Source organism: Vitis vinifera, chromosome 1 (genome assembly GCF_030704535.1).
Source record: "Vitis vinifera cultivar Pinot Noir 40024 chromosome 1, ASM3070453v1".
Classification (NCBI taxonomy): domain Eukaryota; kingdom Viridiplantae; phylum Streptophyta; class Magnoliopsida; order Vitales; family Vitaceae; genus Vitis; species Vitis vinifera.
In genome coordinates, this window is record NC_081805.1 from 11,612,507 (window position 1) to 11,639,085 (window position 26,579).

A 26,579-nucleotide genomic window follows, 5' to 3' on the forward strand; every position below is an offset into this window, starting at 1 on the left:
ATTGGAAAAGAGATGGCCTAACCACTGTGGATATTCTCTAAATTAGGAGTACAATTATAACCACTAATCCTTAAGGATGGATCATTTTCTAGTTGAGTAACAAGAATAAAAGCCCAACTTGTATGAAAAACAAAAGTATGACTCTTGCAAAACCCTAATTGCCCTTTCTATTTTAAACATAAATAAATAAATAAAATTCTAACTTGGTTGTCAAAGTGTTCACATCTATGTTCCACCAATATGTTTTTGTGCTTTCATGGTAACTTAGGTGACCTAGCCAATCTAGCTTCCTATATTATGGAATGTTAGGCTTGACATAACCAGACTGTGTACATCCTTATTCTATGGAAATAAGCCAAACATACAAAAGGAATCAAACAAAAAAGAGAGGATGAACCAAAGTACATAAGAAGTATACAAAGTCGGTAACAAGGGAACCAAAAAAAAACAACAAAGAACCTTTAGCTTAGATATAATTTAATCCCACTGTACAAAAACACAAGACAATAAGGGAACAAAAGAAACAAAAAACCTTTAGCTCAAATAACCCAATTTGATACACAACACTTCTTGAAAGTATTGTGGGATGTATCCTACCTCTTAACATGTCTTACTATCATTCTAAGATGACTCTAGCAATCTTTCCCTAGAGACATTTTCCTTTTCTACAATGCTTCCTTGGAGTAGTTAATTCTATTAATTTGGGGAACCAAAAAAAAAAAAATTAAAATTAAGTTAGTGTTATTGGAAAGGTCTCTACTATGGAAGATTTAGCGTCTTTAGTGGGATTTGGGGTTAGTAAGCTACCAGCCTCTTACTTAGGTCTTCCTTTGGGAGCCCCATTTAAGACTTCATTGGTTTGGGATGTGATTGAGGAGAGATTCCATAAGAGGCTTGCTTTGTGGAAGGAATGGTATAGGAGCCTTGTATTATTAAAGAGTGCCTTGTCCAACTTTCCAATTTATTTTATATCTCCCTTTATGATTCAAAGGAGGGTATATTAGAAACAAGAAAAGATACGAAGGAATTTCCTTTGGAGTTTGTTCTAGTTATGGTTGATGGTTTGCAATGGTAAAGACAATGGAGGACATGGAATTAAAGTCTTATCTTCTCTTAATAAGGCATTGTTATGCAAGTGGTGTTGGAAATTTACATTTGGAAAGGGCCTTTAGAGTTAGTTTAGGAAAGTTTGGGATAGGTGTCCTTGTATTAGAAGATAAGGATTTGATGTAGGGTTGTAGAAAGCTATCACGAGACAATATGGTATTGGGTGAGGGCAATGGGATATTAGAGAAAGATCACGCTCTAGGATAGGAGATGGTAGGATAATAAAATTTTTAGAAGGATGATTAGTGTGGTGAATCACCTTTGTGTATGTCTTTCCCTTCACTTTACTTCCTAACTACTTCTAAGAATGTTCGGATCACATATTTTTGGGAAGTTATGAGTGATACGGGCATTGGAACCCTTGCTTCTTGAGACAATTCTATTATTAAAAGTTGGAGAGCATCTATTTACTGTTTTCAAGGCTTCATGAGAGAGAGATGCCAAACAATTGTGAGAGTTTAGTTTGATAAATCAATGCATCCTTTACAAAAGTGAAAAAGAAATTGCTAAGCCTATTATCTTACACTATGAAACAAAAAGGAGCAAATGGGATCTTCTTTCCTCTCTCTTTGCTACCACATGGGTGATGCCTTCTTCAGTAAGAGAGACCTTATGGGTGATGCCTTCTTCAATAAGAAAGACCACATTAGGTTGGTACGAGAGTTTCGTGGGTAGAAAGTGAGAGACCTTGTAGGTCTTTTAAAGGTGTGGAAACAACTATTTTAAGTACTAAAAACTCCTCCATATGTAATCTTCTCTCATGGTTAAGAAATTCCCTTGAATCAGGATCTTTGTCCATGTTAGATTTCATCATTTGGCTATGCTCTTGTTAACAATGTTTCAAAAGGCTAAAGGCAATCTTAAGGCATTTTATAAGGCAAAGTGTAAGCCTTAAGGTAGAACAAGGCATAAGCTTTAACTTAAACAAATTAATAATAAAAAGAAAAAAAATCTCAAAAATAATAATAAAAATACTAATAAAAAGACATTAAAAGGAAATAACAAAAAAACCATACAATTCATAATAATTGAATTAATTATGTCATTATGAATAGTTTCTAATTTAGTTCATCGTTTTCTCTTTTAAAATTCTACTCTCTCATGGTTTCATCAAATAATCTTCAAAACTACCATCACTATCATTAGTATAATCCTCCAATGAATCATGATTATATCTTATCATCCTCTCCAAAGTGTTAATGTCAACCCATTCTTCTTCATTCATTACTTGTAGTGATCTTTTTCCTTTATGTATCAATAATAAAATAATGATCATATGTAAGCTCAACTACTATAGTCACCAATAATTGCTTTATTTCTTCTCCTCAATCTTTTCTTTTCTTTTCCTTTCCATGGATTATTGGTAGTAAACTAAGCCCAAATTTCTTATAAGATTTAATTTGAGTTTTGGATGCAAGGCAAAACTTATAAATCTATACTAAAGCTCCACAAATGCACAACTCATTAAAACCATTGATATTGAGGCTTAAACCCACTAAAAAGCCTACAAAGGCCAAAAACCCACTAAAACCTTTTGAATATTTGAGGCTTAAGTCCCAATGGCCTTGGGGCTATAACCTCAAGGCCATTAGCTTCAACAAGGTGAGATTTAAGCCTTGATTACCTTATACAGAGGCGCTATAGCCTCTAGCTAATTTGCATAGTCATGTCTTGAGGCTTGCCTCAATAGCCTTTTAAAACCATGCTTATTAGCGGGAGGTATCTTCATCTACACCTAGTGTATCAGGCCGCAGCCCCTCTTTTATTAGGGTCTTCTAAAAAATTTATCTTTTGTCTTTCGAAAACTATCGAAGACAAAAAATAAATTATTTATTTTGGGTATCTACAGGCCTTCACTTTTCACTATCCTTTCATTTTTACTTCTAATATGACCAAGGCTACATTCTCTATATTTTAGTCCAAAATTGTCTTAAAAAAATGGCAAAAAGTAGTAACATCGTTTTATCTTCTCCAGGCAGAAGCACATGATCAACAAAGTTCTAGCTTTTTACAGCCAACATCAATTTTCAGGGAATAATTCCCATTATAGAGACTTGTAAAAGTTCTCCACAAATCGCAAAGAAAAACCCATCTGAATACCACCCAAAAATGCAATAGAATCATTATAACACAAGATTCATTTTGATTATCTTCACAACAAGAAGGAAATTCCAATATTTTACCAAATCACCCAAATGTAAATATACATACCTCTTGGGATAAAAAGGAAAAAGAAAAATTATGAGAGACCAATCATGCCCAACCACCTCCATGCAATTTTCCCAACCAAACCCTCAAAACCCTTTTGCCTCACTCTCCTTCAAAACCGAAGATTGACCAGCCATGGAAAGGCAATACTGAGCAATCTCTCTAAACTTGGGCACACTTCTGAGGTCCACCTTGGTTCCATCCTTCAATGTAATCACAATATCACCCCACTCCCCCACAAAACGCGGCACCACCTGCACATCCTTTATCACTTTGTAGGAGAAGTCGCTCCTATCTTGACCAGTCAGTCCCGAAATCACGGTCACCCTCAAATTGGTGAACCTGTACCGGAGAAAGAAGGCTCTCGAAACTGCTGCCAGAGTTAAGGGTAACCAGAGAAGAGTGAAACCCAGAAGGAGGTTGGCAACGAGGTCACCGTAGTGAGCTCCGCCGTCAAAGAATATGGTTTCTTCGGTTGGTTTGGAGGTGGACTTTGAGGTCGTGGCAGTGGGTTTGTTGGTGGGGGAGGATACGTGGAGCTTGGAATGTGGCCTGTTGGTTCTGGAGGAGGGTATGGAGGGGAGTTTAGTGAAGGAGAGTTTGGTAGAGAATTGAAGAGAGTGGTGGGTTGTAGACGTGGTGGCGGGTGAGAGAATTGGGGCGGTGGAGGTGGTGGCGGAGGTGGAAGCCATGGTTTATCCGCTAAGGAGTAGAGCAGAGAAATTGGTGGCCACTTGTAATGGGTTTGGGCCTTCTCCTTCTTTCTTCTGGCTAAGGACGACACACGTGTGGGCCAAAAAATTTCCGCCAGTTCTCACCGTCCGTTGTGATTATATTATTATCATTATTATCACAGTTTATAAATAGGGCCCTATAAAATAAAGAGCCCCTACACTCATATAAAATATAATTATAAAATAAAAACTCTTTAAAAATAATTTGAATGGTTAAAGGTGATATGTATATCATAGAAATGTACTACTTGAATGATTAAATGTAGCACTCTTGATAAAAAAAAAAAAAAAAAGGCGTATAAAATGTAAATATTTTTAAATAGTTGAGATTTGTATTTTATTTATTTGAATTCCTATTTTGTGAGGTTTTTTTTTTCATATGAGTATGAAAACACACTTTTTCCTAAAGGTTCAACTTGTAATATAAAAATATCATGAAATTGAAAATCTAGGTTTGCATCTATATGTGAAAAAAAAAAAAAAAAACCCTTAATCATTTTGCCTTCATTCAAAATTTCCATCGAATACTAAAATCTAAAAATCTAGTGATCGACATAGTCTCAATGGACCATCAATAAGGGCTTAAAAATAGCTCAGTAGATGGCCACAATTGCACACTAAAGTATCAAAGGATGTAGAAGGACAATCTTAAATGGAATGTGCCAAGAGGACAAAATAGAGGGTTTGCAATGATCTTTAGAAAAATCCTTAAAATCAAAGAGCGAACTTATTAATTATTCAATTGATTTTTTTTAATTTTTTCTTTTACATTTTGGGGTAAATGAGTTTAATTGACTTAGATTTGATTTTTAGATGAGTTAAGAAAGTAGTTTTTGTGTAAATTATTGTGTCTACAAGAACACATGTTCTCGAGTGTATACTTTTTCCTTAACTTACTTGGTCTTGTTCTTTATATGGTGTTTAATGACAAGCCCTTAAAAAAAAGTAAGCGTTTTAGGCATGAACGTCAAAGCTTGACTTTGGTTATGGAAGTGGAAGGAAAGATCCTGAATGGAAATATGTTGTTTGCTAAATGAAAAAAACTTGAACACTCTCATTTTCATTTTCTATGATAATTAAAGTAATAATAGGGGATATCTATAGACACAATAACATCTTATTAGTGGATATAGAAATGCTACAAAGTGTATGAAATATTAAAAAAAATTATAGAAGAAATGAAAGATTATATGAATGCAAAAAAGACTAAAAAAGAATAAATGAATATGAAGAACCAAAATATGAATGAAGATTTGTTTGGTTTTCAAAAATGAAAATTTTGATGAGAAAGTTAATAATAGATGTGTGTCATTTGCGAAATAAGGCTAATTTAATTAAAGAAAACACCTAAGAAGGGGATGAATTGAGTTTTTTAAAACTTTTTTTTTTTAAAAATACACTTAATAAACAATAATAAAGTAAGAAAAGTAAAGTGATAAGGGTAAAGAGAAGGAAAACACATATTTTATAATGGTTAGACCAATTTCGCTTACATCTACTCTTTTCAAGCACCTCCCAAATGAGGGTTCCACTACCTTGAAGCTTTAACCAAGCTTCCAAATCTTTATACTTAGATTTCTAGTTTTGATGGGCACTACAACTTCTCTTTAAGTGTATCCTCAACTTGAAACACTTAACACTTAGATTCTTTATTTAATAAGTGTGAATGGAAAAACACTTAGTTTGGCACAATTAAGAAACAAGTACAAAAGAGCTAAGATGAACAACAAAGGTGCATTAGGATGATTTGCAAATGGAAGTTTAATGTACTAAAAGAGAAATAAGAGCTTTGAATGTAAGAAACGGGTTGGTAAGAAGTTAAGAGCAAATGTTCTCTATATCATAAATGAAATGGAATTCTCAATTTATAGGTTTCCAACCTTGAGCACCAAAAAATGTTCCAACAAGCTCTTCCTAATTGAGCTATGGTTGATTGGTTGACTAGTCATTGAGCATTAAAAGCTTAGTAGGTGATTGTTAAAGCTCAATTGAATCTCAATTGGGAATACAGGATTATTGGATAAGAAAGAGTTTCAGTGCCTCCTTGATTGGATCTTGATTGAGAAAGAGTAACTGATCGACCAGTTCCTTGATTTGTTGAGTCGATTGAGTTATCCCTTAACCAATTGATCGTTTGGATTTTTCGTTGTTTATTTGATCAAAACACAATTTATAACCTAATTCACTATTCTAGAGCAACTTGTACTTGATCAAAAATGGTTTTAGTACAAACTACCGTAGTATAATGGTTTTTAGGTGTCGTCCACTAGGATGGATTATTCTTGATAATTAAGGCTTGAATGAGAGGAGAAGAAGTGATTGTGATAAAGTGAAATTGATTTGAAAATTCAATTTAAAAAATCAATGTAACAATGGTTTGAAATTGAGAAGAAAAATAAAATGTAAAATAAAAGAAAATTAATAGGATATGAAATTCTCGGAGTTAGGATTTTCTAGAAAACAATTTCCATGGTGAATAGATGTTGAGATCTAATTTTCATCAAGTTAAATTGAAAACCTAAATTTTCATCTAAACTGATTTTTGATTTAGCTTTAGGTTTAGATCTAATTTCTCTTCAAATTAGGTCATTTAATCCAATAGATCAATTCAAATCATATATTCAATTCATCTTAAATTATCTTCCAATGATTTACACAATGCAACTATTCAATCTCATCAAATCTAGCATTAAGAATTTGATGAATTTACCTAGCTTGCATTGTAGTAATCATCCAAGACAATTTGAAGAGAAAAACCCCCAAATTTCAATTAATCAATCAATTGGATCAAATTACCTTTGCAATTCAAGCTCATTTATCTAATTTCACCATAGATCTTGCCTCTAGATCCCCCCTCATCCGAGAAAAACGAGATTTAGCCACTCATGCTTGGAGATTTGATCACACAAGGCATGTTTGGCTAGTGAGAAAATGAAGGAAAATAGAAAATTATAAAGAGAAAAAATCTGGAAAGTTCTACAATTAGAAAAATGTAAAAGTTTCTCAAATGAGTAAATCAAGTTTCTATTTATAGGCTAAGGTCAAGTGGACACTTAGCATCATCTAAAAGGTCTTTTAGAGGCTTTCTCACCAAGAAATCTGGAAAAAAAAAAAAAATGCAATTTTGCATGATTGTGCGAAGTGGAAAATTCATCAGCACCATTTTTGTCTTCCTGGAGCATTTCGCATGACTGTGTGAAATTAGTTTTCACTTTTCCCCTTTGAGTTGCAGCCAAATTCCCCTCCGGTCCATTTCGCACGATTGTGCGAATTTTTCGCATGTTCATGCGAAATTGAAAAACATAGTTTTTCAACTCCTTTTTGCCATTTCTTCCATTTCTTTTTCTTGATTCCACTTCAACCACCTCCAAATCAACTCCAAATCCTGGTCCAAACCAATTGCATTATTTATTTCATTGTGCATTTGGATCATCATTAACTTTATTTGTTCTCTTCAATTTGATTCATCTCTTTTGTCACCAATTTATCCAAATCATATCTTGAAATGACTCCAAAATTTCATAAAACTTGTTAGTAACTCTTGCAAGGGAAACAACATGTCAATTGAGTGTTTTAGGCATAATTACTACTCAAAAGACGTGAAACTCATGAGAATTATTATTTACAATATGCTCTTTTTGAATAGTAATCACCAGTTAGCCAATTTTACCTAAAAACCCATCTTTTCAGATTTAATTTTTTCTACTACTTAGGCAACAACTTTAAGTACTTGTATAACACTTAATTGAAATGTTTTGGATTAAAACTGAAGTTTAAAGAATATACTCTTTAAGGCTTAAGATCTGAGTATGAAAAACATGCACAAATTGAATTTAACACTCTAAGTGCACCTAAGCGAACATCTTACAAGGACTCCTAAGCATGAATAATCTTTATACACACTAGGTTTTGCACTTCTTTGAGCTATCCTTGAGCCTTTTCAATCCTTTGATGATTATCTTGATTTTTCACTTAAATTTTTCGATTTAGTACTTGAAACCTATCTTTATTTTAACTCATTAACAAACATGGTTTGTTATCTTTAAAACATTATTATGAAAACTCTTTCGCTAACATCATTGATATTCCTAGTGAAGTTCGTAACTGAGGGGAAAGTGCTAGTAGGACGATGCAATCTTCATTTAAAAAAAAAAAAAAAACGAACACTAAAAGGTTTCATGGGATCATTTATCACTCTTAATGCAAAGATTCTTATTCAAAATTTGAAGGGTGGAATGATGAACACTACTATCAATGATGCCTACAACAAAAAAGTAAGAAAAAAACTTGTATGTTTATCACAAGGTGGATGTATGATGCTAGTATACTACAAGAAAACATATTTTTGTCAGCAAAAACTTAGAGGCGAATTAAAATTTCATCACTAAATATTTCTTTTTCCCAATGAAATTTCAAATATTGTCGGTAAAGTTTTCTTATAATATGTATTCTATTTATTGCAATTGTTTATCTAAGTTTTCAACTAATGATTGAAACTATTAACTAATATGGTGTATGTATGAAAAGACCAAATTATCATGAGACAATAGTTATTAACCTCAAGAAGGAATTGACTCTTATAAAAGATTTTATAAAGGATCACATGATGAAATAGAAAAACATTGGATGTTCAATTAGGTCGAATAGATGAAGCAATAAGAGATAAAGAACTTTAATGAAATTTTGATTAATGTGTAAAGGGAAACATTTTTATAGAATCTATTGATACTTCTTCGATGATTAAGACAAGAAGAAAAATATTTGAATTACTTGACAAATGGACGGAGTAAGTTGGTAAGAAAATGCAATTCAATTTAAAATAAATATTTATTCAAATTATGTGATGATAGGTAAGAAATACTATTTATTGAATTTTTCATTTAAATTTTTAAGATTCAAATTATGTATCTTGGAACTTATATGAATGTATTTTGTATAATGTCACATAATGAGATATTTGAAATTAAAGTAGCCACATTTGCATTGGATACCATGTATCAAACATTGCCTCGACTTGATGTTGGAGGATATTAAAAAACTACCAAACATCAAGAGGACATTAGAGAGGGGTATAGTACTAAATGACTATATTTATAACCACTCAAAGCTACTCAACATAATGAGACATTTTATTGGATAAAGTGAATTATTTGGGCCTACTAAGACTTGATTTTGTACTACCTTCACCATGTTGTTTGGATTGTATGAACAAAAAAATAACTTGAGAAAAATATTTCCAAGTTTAGATTGTTTAGATAGCAAATGGGTAAAAGAACCAAAGGGGAAAAGTATAGCCAACATAATTCTAATGTCTTTATTTTGGAACACTATTATATTTTTTGCTTAAAAGTTTTTGGTCCCTTTGTTCATATGCTTCATTTGATTGATAATGAAAGAAAACCTCGTATGAGATACATTTATGAGGCTATGAATAGAGCTAAGGAGACGATTATTAGAAGTTTTAATGGAAATGAAGAGAATGATAAAGAAATCTTCAAATCATTTATAAGAGGTGAGATATTAAGCTTTATTGGCTTTTACATGTGCTGGATTCTTTTGAACTTAGAATTCTTCTATGATAAAAATAAAATAAAAATGTTGCATGATGTAGATATTATTAGTGATTTATATAAATACATGTTAAGGCTAACAAGAAACTGTTTTATGCAAGAAAAAGTTGTAAGAGAAGTGGGTTTCTAAGGATTATTCATGAATGAATTAACTTTTGATGACAAGGAAGACTAAACCACTTGATTAGTTACTTAAATGATATCATCAACAAAAGAAACCATCTTCATGATTTAAATGATATCATCTTCATGATTTTCAGCATCGCTTCATTGTAATGTTTCTCTTCTTCTTGTAAGCCAATTTCCTTGCAAGCTATAAAAAAAAAATATATATATATATAAAACTTTTATAAAAAATAATTTAGGCTATTCGAGTTTGCTCGTCAACTTGAACTCCTTACTTAACAGTCATTAATCTATTCTCAACAATAAAGAAAATCATGTTCTTGCATACAATACCTTGTCTTCTATCTAAAGTAATACTAATTTTGACGTCAAGCAAAACTTAATTTAGCCATGGTATTACAATAAGTGAAGATGAGATATGATATGTAATTGAATTATTTAGAATGAGAAATTAATTTTATACCTTAAAGATTGAGTTCCCAGTTAATTGACAAGAACAAAAGAAAACATATACATGGTCTAGCATAAATTTCTTAAGAAATACAATTCTTGGTATTTCGTAAACCAAACACCAATAAATAGATGTAAATTCCTACTGCAACTGAGAACCAACCAACCATCCCCAAGGTTTGAAGCTTTAATTTTCAAAATTACAAGAGAAATTTTCAAAATTGTTTTTAATAAGGTTGGGGGTTCTTACAAGCATAAAAAATCTATTTCCAACTTACCTAATAAAGAAATATAATATTTCCTAAATTTAAGAAGGCCAAAAGGTCACTTAAAGAGTCGATGAACCGTTTGATGTTCTACCATCTTCCTTTGTTCCTACTTCTTTTGAAGTATTTCTTAAATTTTTCTTTTTCTAGTTTTTTTTTTTGTGGTTTGAAAATAAATTTAAAACTACAACCATATATAGATATACTAAATGATAAGGAAAAATACTACATTATATTTATCTAAATAAAAATTCATAATTAAACAAATTAGCAAGTACAAAAAGTTTAAGACTAATGATAACAGTAGACAATTTTATAAACATATTTTTATAGGATATAATCCTAAAAATTAAAATAAAAAAGATAAGAGGAACAAAGTTCAAAAGATTCCTATTCTTTTTTCTCCCACATTGAGTATCCTAGGTACTCTTTATACAACCATCCAACAAGTTCTTTTAATAATTGAACCAGATAACAACTTCATTTAGTTGAAAAGAATAGGAGAAATATTACCTAATTATCATCTTGATCAAGAGCTCCATGATCCTACAATCAACATGATAAGAACCATAATACATATTTAAAGTCAAAGACAAAAGGATAAACCTACATAATATGAAAAAAAAAAAAAAAAATAGAACTCAACCAATACCTCCACCATCCTTATTCCCATATATTTTATATCTAAAGCTTATAACTTAGATTATTCGTTGGAATTGCTATATTATAATAATCATGTAATAAGGTTCCAAATATGTAAATAATCAAATATTTAAACCTTGCATATAAATAAGGTTTCAAATATGACACAAATAATAAATGTACATATTAATAAAATGAAGACTATTTTTAGTTTTAAATAAACTCGACTACACATCCTCTAAGTTGGTATTGCAATTGAATATACTAGGAATCAAAGCATATATTCAAAAGCTTAAAATAGTACAAAAGTACACACTATGCAAACCAATTCATTTTAGAGTTCTATATAATGGAAAAGCACAACCAAATGATGAATTTCAAGTTCCAAAAAGAAAAATGCATCTGTAATAGAAATTCCAATTGCAATATTGGCATTTTCATATTTAGAAACCCATCATGTGGATGCATAGAAAATGCGAATGGCCATATATTTTTGAAACTTCATATATCCACAACCCCTCCAAAATTCAATTAATAATTTTTCATCTATAAAAACTATAACATAAAATTTTGATTATATTAATAAATATTATTATTTATATAGTTAATTAACCCTCTATATTGAGTGGAGCCGCATTTCCTTCCTTATTCTATTCGGCTTCACTAGGACCAAGGACCATGCATGTGTCAAGATTAATTAATTTCATCATTTTTTGCTCATAAAATAGGAAATCCACCTGATTTTTTTTAATAACAAAAAACAATGCAATTTAGTTATCTAAATTACAACTGAAAATTGAAATTTTCAATTAAACCAAAGCAAAGTAAATTTTGATTATTTACCTCATGAATTAAATTTATTATTTTCAATTTTGATTACAAACTTTACCTTATTTTTTATTCCTTAATCCCACATCTATTTATGTGCATCTCAAGGAATCTATATTGCCCAACCTTTGAAAAATTAACAAATGAAAAATTTAGCAGTTTGTACAATGGGTAGTTTTTCATTTCCTCTTATATATTATCAATAAATTGGCTAATTGAAAACCAGAATTGGAATTAGAGAAGTAACAAGAATAAGATAAAGCAAAATGGTAAGTGATTAATAGTTGAATCAACATCCTTCTTTGAACTAAATTTTCTACAAATATAAAGTACATACCAAGTTACATTTATATTTTTAGTGTAGAACTTTAGAAAGTTCAAATAGGTTCATAAGTTCTTGATTAACATATGTTGGTTTCTATTTGTTGACTGACAATATAACAACTTAATATGAATAATCAAATACACAAAGGTATTGAAGAAAAGGCTTAAATAAAATAATGTTCAAATTAAGTTTTTTCTTGTAATGATGTCAAGTTACAAAAATTGATATATAGAGTGCTAAAAGGCAGCACCAATTAGGCACAAGATAAGAGAGGTGACCTAAGTTGATATTACTAGCTATACCAAATAGAGTGGAAATAAATAAAAAAAATAAAAAAATAATGAAAAACGGTGGGTCTTGATTATAATGAATGAAATTAAGAGCTTAGGTTAGAAATCTACTCATTCGTCGAACAAACACAATTCAACTCAAAATTAAATGCAATTAAACTCTATTTTCTAATTAAGGAAAAAAAATTGGAAATAAATTAAACACCTCAACTCAAAATAAAGATTAGAAGCTATGATCACACCAGAAGATGACGTTCTCGTCAATAATTGCCAAATTCACAAGTTTTGATTTCACTTATTGGGCCACCATTAAGTTAATTAGTTGTCCAATGAAATTTGATTCTTGCATTTATGTTGAAAGAGAGTTGTTTCATCAAGATTCACGTGTTTTACAATTCATCAAATTGTAATTTGACATTCAAAGTCATGTTTAATATTATCCTAGAAAATGGAAAAAGAATTTGTTTCATTTTTGAGATGGTTGAGATAGTAAAATCTATTTAAATTCCATGTAAACTCCATATGATCAAGAGAGAATGAATAAGTAAATAATGTGTCACATGTTCAACAAGAGAGCAAGTGAGAGAGAGATGAGGAAAATCAACTTACCAAATCAATTAATTTTTTTTTCTTTCAAAATTCTCGATTTGTTGAGAATTTTTGTTGGTTTTAGTGTTCAACTATAGATTTCAATGAGATGTTGAAGGAAGAGCTACTCATGAGACTTGAGTAAAAAAAAACAATGATTCCTTGTTCTTTGATGAATGAGACATCAAGTGGATAATGATGAGACATTTATAGTTCAAGACTTTGCATGTAATAATATTAAAGTAAGCAATGACTGAGATGCTAATTATGAGATAATCTAGATTCTAAACTATTAGGATATCTAGAAAATGCCTAAGCAAGTATGAGGTTTCTAAGAAGTCACACACCAAGAGAATATAACAACTTTAAAAACATTACCTGTATGATCAAAAGTATGTTTTCTGTACGTATGCCATAATGCCACTCCATTATTGCAAGTTTTCCCTTAAACAAAAGACCATACATACATGCCATGATCTGTACAAAATAGATTCTTAATATAATGTAATTTAGAAAGTAAAAACCCCATATAACATTTATTCTCAACAGAAAAAAACCATTTCCTTAATCTAGAGTTAATTAAAACACATTACTTATTATTCACACAAGAAACTAGGACTACGTATTCTTGTCTCAGATTTTACTTCCATTTTTTTTTTGTGTTTGTTTTTATTTATTTATTCATTTACTTATATGTGTTTTTTTTACGGGTGTGTTTTTTCTTATTTACTAAACCTAAAAGACTTTACAGGATTTCAAGCACCATTTATATACAAACTATTGTATCTTAAACACTCAAAATGAGGCTTGATGAGGAATCATTTCTTTTCCTGACATTGTTGTGGTTGAAAATGAGGGGAGTTAATGGAAAGATGTTGTTGATGGTCTCATCTGGAGCTAGAAGCAGTGGACTTGTTAGCAATAGCATCATTGTGCCCATCCAAGGCAGTGGTCGGTTGGCCCATATGTCATCAACCAACTAAAAATATGCATTCTCAGAAACTTCCTAGGTATGGATCATTCATCATATTTGGACCCATGGAAGGGTTTGGGACCATGTGTCGGTTTTAGTCAGAATGTGAGGTCTGGATCGCCCTCGCTTCATGGCTCCAAACTATTAATGTCAAAGGGCACTTTAGCCAACTAATTTGTCATATAAGGTATTCACACCAAAGAAATAAACATGTGTGTGTGTGTGTGTGTGTGAGAGAGAGAGAGAGAGAGAGAGAGAGAGATAAATAAATAAAACAGAGCAAATGTAGCAATAAATCCAAAAACACAAAACAAGTCTCCTGGGCAACTTCAATTTACCCAAAAATTAGACTTCATAGGGTAACAAATGTAATGGAGAAATTGACATTTCATAAATGGAAGCAATGATAACCCTAGAAAAAATGAAATTAACAAAGCAGACCCACAAACCAGAAGTCGTATGTTGAAAACCATCAAACAAAATTCAATGAATGAAAAAAAAAATGTGGAAGAGGTTGAAAAACCAGAATCAGAGTTGGTGAAGTAATGGTAATCAAATAATAGAGGAAACAAAATTACACAGAAAGAAAAAAAAAATGAAAGGAGAGAGAGACAAACCTTGCAACCCAGAAAACATAAACAAAAACTCTCCACCTACAATCTTCTCAAACCCTCACAGTTTTGAAAACCCTAACATGCACAACTTCAAAAACTCAATCTTGCGCAACTCGTAAAACCCTTAGTAGAAGAATAACTCACTATAATCAATAGAAATGATCCCAACATTTTGGATAAAAAGATATTTACATGAATAAATTATAGATTAAGAGGATCAAACCACAATGATGGTTATTGTTGTTGTCAATGAACTCTCGATTTCGGTCATTGGTTGTGGCCTTGGGTTATAGAGGGCCACAGTGATTGAAACAAAGGAAGGTGGTGGCCAATGATGAAGTTTCCAATGGTTACTCATAGGATTCTTCCCAATTTAATTTTTGGTGGATGGGATTCAAGGAAAAAAGGGTTTCAAAGCTTCTCAAGGATGATGTCTAAAGATGATGCTAGTGCAAGTTGGATGCATTTGTTACTGCACTTTCTAAAAATTGGTTGTAGCTTGCCGATTGAGTCATCAAACAACTTACAATGGGAGTTTTTGTGTGGATCTCAAGTTGAGGTTGGGGTTTGTGGCCTGTGGGTATTTTATTGAATGAGGGAAAAATAGATTAAATATATAATAAAGAGAAAATGACACTTCCTATAAGTGCCAAGGTTTACCATACTTGGTTCAATGACGCTTCAAAATGCGCCATTTTATTTAAAAATGCCATTATTTCTCTCCACAAAACACCAAGAACATGTCTCCTACCCCAAGTGCCAATATTAACCTCTTTTATTGATAAACAATGACATATTTTAAAAGCGCCACAAAATCAAGTGCCATTAATTTGATTTTTTGTAGTAGTGATAGTTATTAACCTTAATAAAGAATTGACTCTTACAAAAGATTTTATAAAGGATCACATGATGAAATAGAAAAACATTGGATGTTCAATTAAGTCGAATGGATGAACAAATAAGAGATAAAGAACTTCAATGAAATTTTGATTAATGGTGTAAAAGGAAACATTTTTATAGAATCTATTGATACTTCTTCGATGATTAAGACAAGAGGAAAAATATTTGAATTACTTGACAAATGGGCGGAGTAAGTTGGTAAGAAAATGTAATTCAAGTTATAATAGATATTTACTCAAATTATGTGATGATAGGTAAGAAATACTATTTATTGAATTTGAAATTTAAATTTTTAAGACTCAAGTTATATATCTTAGAACTTATATGAATGTATTTTGTATAATGTCGCCTAAGGAGGTATTTGAAATTAAAGTAGCCACATTTGCATTAGATACCATGTATCACACATTGCCTCGAATTGATGTTGGAGGATATTAAAAAACTACCAAACATCAAGAGGACATTAAAGAGGGATATAGTACTAAATGACTATATTTATAACCACTCAAAGCTACTCAACATAATGAGACATTTTATTGGACAAAGAGAATTACTTGGGCCTACTAAGACTTGATTTTATACTACCTTCACCATGTTATTTGGATTGTATGAACAAAAAAATAACTTGAGAAAGATATTTCCAAGTTTAGATTGGTTAGATAGCAAATGGGTAAAAGAACCAAAGGGGAAAAGTATAGCTAACACAATTCTAATGTCTTCATTTTGGAACACTATTATCTTTTGCTTAAAAGTTTTTGGTCCCTTTGTTCATATGCTTCATTTGATTGATAATGAAAGAAAACCTCGTATGAGATACATTTATGAGGCTATGAATAGAGCTAAGGAGACGATTATTAGAAGTTTTAATGGAAATGAAGAGAATGATAAAGAAATCTTCAAATCATTTATAAGAGGTGAGATATTCAGCTTTATTGGCTTTTACATGTGGTTGGATTCTTTTGAACTTAGAATTCTTCTATGATAAACAAAAAAAAACTAAAAAATGGAGCATGACGCAGATATTCTTAGTGATTTATATAAATACATGTTAAGACTAACAAGAAATTGTTTTATGCAAGAAAGTGTTGTAAGAGAAGTGGGTTTCTAAGGACTATTCGTGAATGAATTAACTTTTGATGACAAGGAAGACTAAACCACTTGATTAGTTACTTAATTTCGCTTATTTAATTGCTTGTATTTTATTTTTGCTAAAATAGGTAAATTGTTTCACTAAACTAGTAATATTTATACTACATTTGAATGATGGACTACACATAGATCCTTAACTCCAAATTTGCAAAGGTTTGTAATAAAAGCCCTTAACAAAAAATATAGTGCATTAGGTTGTGAATGAAATTGGAATATTTTTTAAAACATAAGTAATTAAAACAATTATAAGTAATAGAGTCTTGAATGTAACTAATAATTTAAAAATATATTTATGTGCTTATAAATTTTTGCAAATTTATAGCAAGAGAAGAAATAGGTTAGCTCATCAATACTTGAATGATTTGGCGTACATTAAGTATAATCATGCCTTGAAGAGAAGATACAATCAACAAGACCCCATTAATATGATCTCTTTGAAAGATATAAATGATAGTAATGAATGGTTGATAGAAGGAATTGAATATGAAGATTCTCATGCAGGTGTACAAGATGATTATGTATTTAATGATGATGCATGATTTGACATGGGATGATGTTGCTAGAGCTATTGGAGTTGTGGAGACTAGGTTTGAGACCAGTGCTAAAACAAAGTACTTAAGCATGGTACCAATACTTGGGGAAATAGTTTCAAGCTCTAAAACTATGTTTACTTTTTCATTAATAGATGAAGATAAAGAAATAATTGATTTAATAGATGAAAAAAATGGGGACTACAAATGTGATGATTCAAGAAATGATGATAATTCTGTATATGGGTTTGGAGGATGAGTGATAATTGATTATTGTTGGCAAATATGTTAACCAAATTTTTTTTTTTTTTAAATTTTGAATTGTGGAGATATAGTTATAGGTTGTTAATTATATGTTTTTATTCAAAAATTTAAGAATTTGAATATGGATTAACAATTATGATGCTTAATTATATATATATATATATATATATATATATATATATATATATATATATATATATATATATTATTTTTTAATTAGATTGAATTTTTGGATAATATTTGATGATATATGTGCTTAGAAAAAATAATTGCATGTTAAATTTAACTATATTATATAAAATTATATATATAAATTAGAGCATGCCTCACTTCACTAAAGCTCGCCCTTGCACCTAGGCTGTAGGATGACCATGCACATTAGGTGTATCTTGTACCTTCTAAAACTATGAGCCAAATTTTCAATTGTGTATAGTTTTATCCCTTTTGAATAAATCTAATATTATTTGCCCTTAGAATGAATTCCTAGTTTTGCCACTAAAATGAAGGTTTTGTTTATGAATTCTATGTAGTGAATATAACTTGGTCATTTTAGATTATTTATTTATTTATTTTTGGCCTCTAAAATTAGTTTGGAGCTATATTAGTGAAATATTTTGCATTTTGTAATCATCTTTTTATTTTGTTGTAGGGGCTATAAGTTCTTGACTAGAGAGAAGAAAGATGAGAAAGAGGTAGTTACTTATGCCTTTTAAAACTAAGAGCTTCATATGACATGACCTAGCTATCAAGTATACAAGTTACATTCATTTATCACTGTATCAAACCTAATTTAACTTCATAACCTGCACATTGATGTGGACTTTTCATTCAGCAGGGCACCTATTGGATTGGTCGTGTTATAAATGTATACATGCAAATATGAGCATCCATAATTAGGTATCTGTTTATTTTCTATGTCTCGTGGAATATAGCAAAATTCATGGTAACATGCAACTATATTATTAGTTTTACATGTGCCTTATTTTTGCATTCACCTATCTTTCAAACATTGAAAAATTACATGCAAGAGATTCATATTTTTCTAAAAACCAAAGAAGCTACTTAAAAAACTTTATAATTTCGTTTGGTTGACAAAATATGATATGATATAATATGTATATTTTAGGATATCATATCTCATTATATAGAAAATACATATAATAATGTATGATTTTCAATAAGATATGATATCAGTTTATATATATTTCGTCTGGACATAATATTTTAAGATAGTATATTTAATAAATATGTTATATTATATTATATTTATATTTAATTTATGAAATGAATAATAAATGATATGAAATATATATTATTTCCCGTGATTAAAATAAAAATCATATCACATTTCAATATTTTCTATTTTTTAAAAAATAAAATTTCTGTTATGTTTAATAATATTTATGATTAAAATATTAAAATTTTACAAATAATTTTTTTTTGTATTATGCTATTTAGTATATAAAAATAATTTATATGTTATATATTAATATTATTTTATAAATATTTTTTTGAGTTTTTTCTTTTTAACTATAAACTTAATTTATAATAAGAATTTTTATTTTGTAAAATGAGTATATAAAAGAATAAAAAATTAATAAAAAAATAAATTTAAGATATATGAGATATGCATATCTCATATCTTAGCATAAAATTAACATATCTCATATATAATGGATAAAAATAAAAGGATGAATAATATATCCCATTATTTATCTTATCTCGTATAGAGAATTGGAGGTGGGTTGAATACTTCGAGTTAGAAATCGAGACTCGGGTTAGCCATCAACTTGACCCAACCGGGTCAAGTTGCATCCTTGTTGAATCTAAATATGTGCATATAACAGCATGGGCCGTGATCTGGATTCACGTTAGAAGAGGCCCATAACTGAACAATAGAACGATGTGATCGTGTTAGTGCACGGCAAAGGCCCAATTTTACTTCTTATGGATCGGCCTGCGAACTGGATTTCTATGTTTGGGCATGGAACAAAAAAGGACTGTAAATAAACAGAAACAAAAGGCAAAACATCATGCATCAGCTAACAGGGTCATTTCAGATTGATCCAAAAAAATAAAAAAATAAAAAATAAAAAATAAAAAGAGAGGAACTGTAAAGAATTGAAAGAGTTGCACTGTTTTCCATAAATAGTGATGAGCTGTATAACGGGTAGCCCTTCATATTCAAAATCACCTTTTCCAACTTTGACAAAGTCGAGAATCTTTGGTACAATTTTTCCTTCATCCTCACCAACCAATTGACAAATGACACTTGCCACGATTTCTTATTTTTCACTCAACTCACGTCATTTTCTTCTAATAACCATAGCCGTAGGGGAAAAAGAATTGTGGCAGATAAGCAGATGCGTTTCTGAATATTCAAGGACAAAGAAAATGGAGTGCTGCCAGGTCTCACAAATTTATTTAACTTTACAGTTGGTTAAATATTTCAACTGCCTTGAACTTGAAGTAAATCCAAAGCTCCGACGATGGGGGACTCAAGGACCCTCTAAAAGCACTTTAGGCTTGATTAAGAAACACACCACTTACAGAGTAGACATCAATGCCCGGAAAACCAAGTCCTCAGCACCAACTTCAAGGTCACATAAACATGCTTTGTTCTACTGATTTCCATGGATCTCCCCATTATTTTAGTCGTTGACAACAGAACCATATCCATATTATAAGGTGTCATTTAATCAAGGCATTAGCAAAGGGGATGGCCATTTCATGTTATTGCCCATCACATGCATGTGCTCTTTCATTTTATGATCGCAAAAATCACAAACATGCTTAACAGATTGACTATATTCTAATAGCTGTTTAATTTACGCGTTCCCACTAAGCACGTGGCCACCGCGCTCTCCGAATGATTAACAATTTCTTATGTTCCCACTAACACATATTTTAAACATAAGGTAATGTGTGTTGCATATGAAGCTGCAATCAAGCTCCAAAATTTTCCAGCCATGTCTGAATTGATCTAATCCTCTTTTGTCTCATGATCTGTTGTTAAAAAAATAATGCAAAATGGCGCGAATTACGTGCTTGATCTTCCTTCTTGGCTGTAACATTAATATCAGATAATTAACTAATCCCAAGAAGACCTTGCAGATTTGGTCACATGATTGTGTTTGTGGATAGAGAGCTGGGGTTATTGGGGCGATATTTGAATCTTGTCATCTGTTATGACAGTTGTTTGCAACACAACTGTAAAATCTACTAGCATTGCTTCCAATGAACAAAATTTGGATTTGGAATCTCCAAGGGTGGGGTTTCTTCATCTCTAAAATGCATGCTGTCTTGATTCTTGATTATTCTAACTTTTTGAAATAGTTTGCATGGAGAGTCCAGCAGATGAATTTAATGCATAGATTCTTAACTAAAACAACCCAGGAGGGTTTTGGTTCTTTTTGGCTTAAAAGCTTAGAAGTGCTAATGACATTCTATACTTGCTTAAATGAAACAAAAGTGTGGATTTGCTGAGATTAGTTTGAATTAAACGGTTAAAAATCATGCAGTTTTAAGAATGATCAGGTGAGCTGGATGCCTTCCTCGAGTTTTCTTCCCTTTCTATTAGAGGGTTGCAGTTGTGGGATTGGTGGACAGTAGGTACTATTTACCCTTTGGAGAAGCAATTCATTAGAGGAAAGTTACCTCTCTCATAAATTTCAGGCTTCCATACATAGGAGAAGTGTAATATTAGTACTTGTAGTTGTTCAAAGCATCAATGTATACCAGGTGGCTACTATTAGTACTTGTTCCTTAAATAATTTTTTATGAGGCTTTTTCCAAAAAAGAAAAAAACTAAAATTCAGTTAAATGGAGCAGGAACTAGGTAACTAAATATTCACTCTCATGAAGTGAGAGAGAAATGGTTTGATGATATGTCCCCACCAGGATTGTATACTTTGTCTGTGAGCATGCAAATGCTGTCCATATATACGTCAAGAATCTGGCAACTATGGATTCTTCAAACTTCAAATCATGCTTCACAACACAACACAAACACTCATCAACTATTACTTCCATCTGTACTAAGTCCTCTAAGTTCAAATATGAAGCACCCTATTCAAGCATAACTGAAAATCAATGTTGTATTGATTGTATTAATGGACAGTTGTCAAGGCCGCAAGAAAAGGACATATAAAAATATGCAAATAAAAGAATGTGAAAACAAAAGGATTTTAGATGAAGGTGGTCAATGTGGAAAACAAGGATCCGAAGGAGATTGGAAGAGAGTGAAAAGTGAAGGGGAAAAGTAGGGAAGCGGGGACAAGGAGCGAGGAAATAGAGGTGAAAAGGGGGAGTATGTTGGATGGTAGGAGGGTGGGTGAGTGAGTGGCAGAGGGTCACATGAATGAATACATGGATCACGAATCAAAGACTTAAAAAGAGTGCAGTAGGCAGTAGACTATGGTGAGTGCCAAAAGAGCGTACGTGCTTTTGATACCATTCCCTTGTCAGCACGAGAATGCCCAGGTCCCCTTCACGAGAATGACCATTTCCAACTCTCCTTGTTTTCTTTCACCCTTCCATCTGTTTGTCCTCTTTCTCCTCTTGGAATGTGTGCTCTGATGCTTCCTTCTCTCTCTCTCAAAATCAATTTATTCTTTATTAACTTCGAGTAGATTTCGTTCACAGGCCAGTGGTTAGCATTAGTACTGAATTTGATGAAGTCAGCAGAAATCATCACAAAGGACTCTTTCTTCAAAACATTTAATTGCAAGCAGATTTTTCTTTAGTAGTACAAAGGCATGACTCCAAAGAAAAGAAAAAGAAACTAAAAATGAGAGCAGAGCATCGCTTTATTTCATAGTCGCTAGCAAGTATAAATAATTGAACTTGGGAAGTTTTGGCTGTGATCCAACGGAACAAACATCCAGCTGAGTGTAGGAAACACGGTATATTACTCAAAAACACATACCCCTTTATTGCTCAATAAAGATCTGAAGCCCACCAGAAATTCAACTTGATATACTCTACTTTATACACCAATTTCAATACACCAAAACATGAATTTAAACTCATAATTAAGATATGGTAAATTTCCACTTAATCATCTGATCACTGAAACATTGCCAAACTGCGAATGTTATATTCCTCTATTGCGTAGTTGGGGTTGGATTCAATTGAAATGCTGTTGTTCCAGCCATGGCCAAAATCCAGATTGATCGTCCATGCCACAGAACATGTTGCAAAAGCTTTCTTCTTTGACTGGTTGATCCATCTTCTGGCATTGAAGGTCTGGTCTGGATGATGAATTTTGGAAGAGTTGGACCACACCCGCAGGCCTAATAGATGATGGAAATAGGGGTCTGCTGGTTGGATGGGTGGATAGAGGGCTGTCAATTGCTGGTGTCCTTGAGATGTCTAGCTTGATATCAGAACTGTTCTCACTTCTGTTACTGCAAGAACCCTCAGTTTCTTTAATATTGAGGTTGATGGACTCAGTTGGCTCTCTGCTTTTTAGCGCCAACATCTGCAGCCATTGTTTAACCAACCAAGATGAATCCTGTATTTACATATACACACACACACACAGATGCTAGCTAGATTTTTCCTACTAAAAATATGTGTAAAATAATGAGACTAATCCCATCCAAAATGATATGAACTAGCCGACCTATGCAAAAGAGATCATCTATTTTTCTGAGGCAGGATTGCCCTTTCGCTTCTAAACCATGATCAATCAATCCATCAAAAGGTAATGGGAAAAGATGCTTTGTCAAAAACAATTATTGGTTCAAGGATTCCACCAACAGATAAAAAAGTTCTCCTGAAAGTCATGATCAACCAAAAGTCAACAGGATCAATATTGCTCGATGAGTTTTCAAACAAAAAAGGGGGAGGTCATGATTCCCAAAACTTTCTTCCCAGAATCAATACAATCCATGCAAACCTCTGAGATCCCTTTTCAATAAAAATGCATTTGAATGTTTTCTTTCTAAAGATGTGAATATTGTAGAAAGAGGGAACCAGTTAAGGACATAGGGTTATGAAAACCCTTAATTAAAGAGGCAGATTCATGAACTGGAGAAGAGACATATGTACAGTACCTCAGCATGAAGTTTCTGGTTCTGAGCTTGGAGTGCATCATTTTCTGCTTTAACTGCTTCGAACTGTCTCTTAAGGAGATCATAGTCTTTCTCCAATTGCTTGGTCTTCCACCTGGCCCTCCTGTTTTGGAACCATATAGCAATCTGTCTTGGTTGCAGACCAAGGGCTCTAGCCAGCTGCATTTTCCTCTCGGGCTCAAGCTTGTTACCCAACTCAAAATTCTTCTCAAGTGTTTTCACCTGCTCCATGTTCAGCCTCCTCTTCTTTTCTCCGGCCTGTGAGCCATCATCAGACAAATCATCCTCCCCATTTGTTTCTTCACACACGTCAATACCTGAAAACGACATGGATCTCTTTCCTAGAAGCGATGCAACACCTGAACCAATAGAAACATCGATTTGAATTGAAAACCCATGACAACATATTAGTCTTAATAAATATACATATGGGCAGTTGAGGAAGAAAGAGAGAAAGAGGGAGATGGAGTAGAACCATGGAAATCTTGAGGTGCGCATGAGGGTAGAATTGGATTGAGAGAGTTAGGAGGCTGATGATCATCTTCGCGGGGAGTCTGTAGCATGAAATTGGCTGGGAAGAAAGCCATCCCATTGCAAGTCATGACCCAGCTAGGCTCGTGCCACCAATCTTAAAAACTTTAGTGCTGATGATCTGACTGTCATATTGAGACACAGAAAGGGGGGTGCAGACTCTCCCAAGAGGACAGACTTTAGTATGATAAAATGAATTGAGAGACCCAATATATCACATAATTTCTCTGTTGCATTAAAAGAAAAACAAAAATCAAAATAAAAGTAAAAATTTTGTTTATCAGAAGGAGATGCGCAATTTGGTGTAACGGATAACTTACACACCTTATCAGCTCCTAGGAAGAGTTTATTTTCCTTTATATAAAGAGAGGGAGTAGATGTGCCTATAGCTTTTTCTTTGGAAAGTAATTAGTACCAATTGATCATTATCATAAATAAAAAAAAGAATAAATTCATGTGTAAAAACTCTTTCATTAATTTGTAGTTATTTTCAGGGTTTGGATATTTTCCCTTGCTCTTAAGAGACAGAGAGTGGTACAAGTTGTTAATAAAAGATAGTTGTCCTTGGATACAAATTTTAGAAGGAAGCAGACCCTTTTCATATTTATATTTGATTGATTCCTTTGCTAAAAGAAAAGAAAATGGGGCTTATATTTTATGAGAAGTGGGTGACGAAGGAGAAAAAAGAAATGGTCACTATGATTCATACATAAACTCGTAAGTTTAGAAAAACTGTATGATATATTATGTTGTTTTTATAAGTTACGTGTAGAAAAGGAGGTTACTTGAGAAAAGTGAGAAATGAGTTGGCTGTATGTTTAGAGTTTTGAAGGGTGGGGATAGAGAGAGAGAGAGATGAGGGGGGAAGCAGGAATCTAGGGGATGGGTCCGAGAAGGGGGCAGGCGTTGCTACCTAACCCACCAACAGGTATCGTGCAGGAGGACGAAGCTCTTTCACATCCATTATCCTTTCAGCCCATGGGGCTTGATGAGAGCAATGTGTGTGCTTAATCTATGCGTGAGATAGAGAGAGAGAGAGGTTTGAAAAACCCAAGCACCTTGCTCCTCAGCCCTACCGAGCTGGTCTTTTTTGTCTTTGTGCCCCTTATGTCTATCTCTATCCCACTCCCACTGCTCCTCTCTCTGCTGCCACACCACCCTTATGGCCCCCTCTCTTGTCCTTTTCTCCCTCTCTTTCCTTCCTCTTTCTCTTCTCCTCCCCCAGCCCTCCCTCTCTTTCGCTCTGTCTCTCTCACACACAATCAAAAGTAACTTTTTTTTCCTTTCACTCTTCCAATATGTCCTAACTCCTAACCATGCATGCAGTTTACCACCTTTCTGTGTTTTAACCGTTCAAGGCCTAATATACATTACACATGGTTGTTGCTGACCTTCTCTTTTTCAAATGATCACAGCGCATACCCTCATGACCCCTAAGCATATTAGCCTTGAGTACCAATCTTTAAGGATGTTTTAAAAGATTTGTAGATAATGATGGAGATATAATTGTTGAATGATTTATGGATAGTGCTTTAACAAAAATTTAATATGCTATGATGGTCTTAAAAAGTGAATAATGATCCTTTCACGTGGTTGAAATATTGGTTTTATATAGAAAAGGCCTTTAGGATCCGACTAAAATTAATTACCAACTCCTTTTATGAGCAATTGATTTGTCAAAGTAGTGTTTGCAAAGTAAGAAAAGGGAAGAGAGAGATGAGGATGGTTTAGTCTAATTTGAATCTAATCGATAAAGGGAGTGCGGGAAGGGTCCACAAAGGCCTGTAGAACTGTGGCAGCACTCATCCAAAGCAACAACTGTAGTAGAATAGAGCAATAGCATCGCTATTTTGTATACAGGGGAGCGATAGGATGTCCTCCACATAACCCCCAAGCTCTATCCGCATTTCCACTATTATTTCTCATTCTCCTATCCCTATTCAATTGATTCTGCCAATAACATATATCGAAAACAAACAAACAGGACCCATCCAAGGAATTTAATTATCCAGCATCTGGTCCCGAGACGGCTAAATTACCCACAAACATACAATGTCACAAATCCTCAGACGATTTAACCTGTTGGCAATTATTAAACCAGTCCATCAACTGATTAATCTGCTAGAATTAATAGTACGTATGACAACGACCTCACAAAGGGTAATGATTCTCATGGATGATCGCCCACGTTACACAAATTTTTTAAAGGAAGCCTTGAAATTGAAATCGGAATTATATTTATAGTGATAATTTTAATATGTGGGGCTGGGGGGGTGTGGTTACAAAATACAAATACAGTAAATTAATAATGAAAAAGAAAGGAATTGGAAGGCGAACAGATATCTGAATATGACCATCAAGGAGTAGTTACATGCATGGGGGAGAGGGCCTTAGGAGGCACATTTAT

The 26,579-nt window shown here is 32.5% G+C and overlaps 2 protein-coding genes across 2 annotated transcripts; both read right to left on the bottom strand.

The window, feature by feature from the left end:
* Positions 1-3,230: 3,230 nt before the first annotated feature.
* Positions 3,231-4,125, bottom strand: LOC100263597 (uncharacterized). Its single transcript, XM_002276971.5, has one exon. It carries the CDS (start codon positions 4,005-4,007, stop codon positions 3,402-3,404), a length of 606 nt encoding a protein of 201 aa, XP_002277007.1. The 5' UTR covers positions 4,008-4,125; the 3' UTR covers positions 3,231-3,401.
* Positions 4,126-22,471: 18,346 nt separating this feature from the next.
* Positions 22,472-24,840, bottom strand: LOC100241332 (homeobox-leucine zipper protein ATHB-13). Its single transcript, XM_002276853.4, has 3 exons — positions 24,117-24,840; positions 23,624-24,000; positions 22,472-23,046 (listed from the first exon to the last, which is right to left on the bottom strand). Exons 1-3 carry the CDS (start codon positions 24,241-24,243, stop codon positions 22,693-22,695), a joined length of 858 nt encoding a protein of 285 aa, XP_002276889.1. The 5' UTR covers positions 24,244-24,840; the 3' UTR covers positions 22,472-22,692.
* Between the last annotated feature and the right edge of the window lie 1,739 nt (positions 24,841-26,579).

Bases quoted from the DNA above. Each gene is read 5' to 3' on its own strand.
- LOC100241332 (XM_002276853.4), bottom strand. From the start codon at position 24,243: ATGACTTGCAATGGGATGGCTTTCTTCCCAGCCAATTTCATGCTACAG. The intron at 24,001-24,116 runs GTTCTACTCCAT...CTATTGGTTCAG, and splicing joins CGCACCTCAAGATTTCCATG to GTGTTGCATCGCTTCTAGGA. The intron at 23,047-23,623 runs GTACTGTACATA...CAATGGCTGCAG, and splicing joins ACCAGAAACTTCATGCTGAG to ATGTTGGCGCTAAAAAGCAG.
- LOC100263597 (XM_002276971.5), bottom strand. From the start codon at position 4,007: ATGGCTTCCACCTCCGCCACCACCTCCACCGCCCCAATTCTCTCACCC.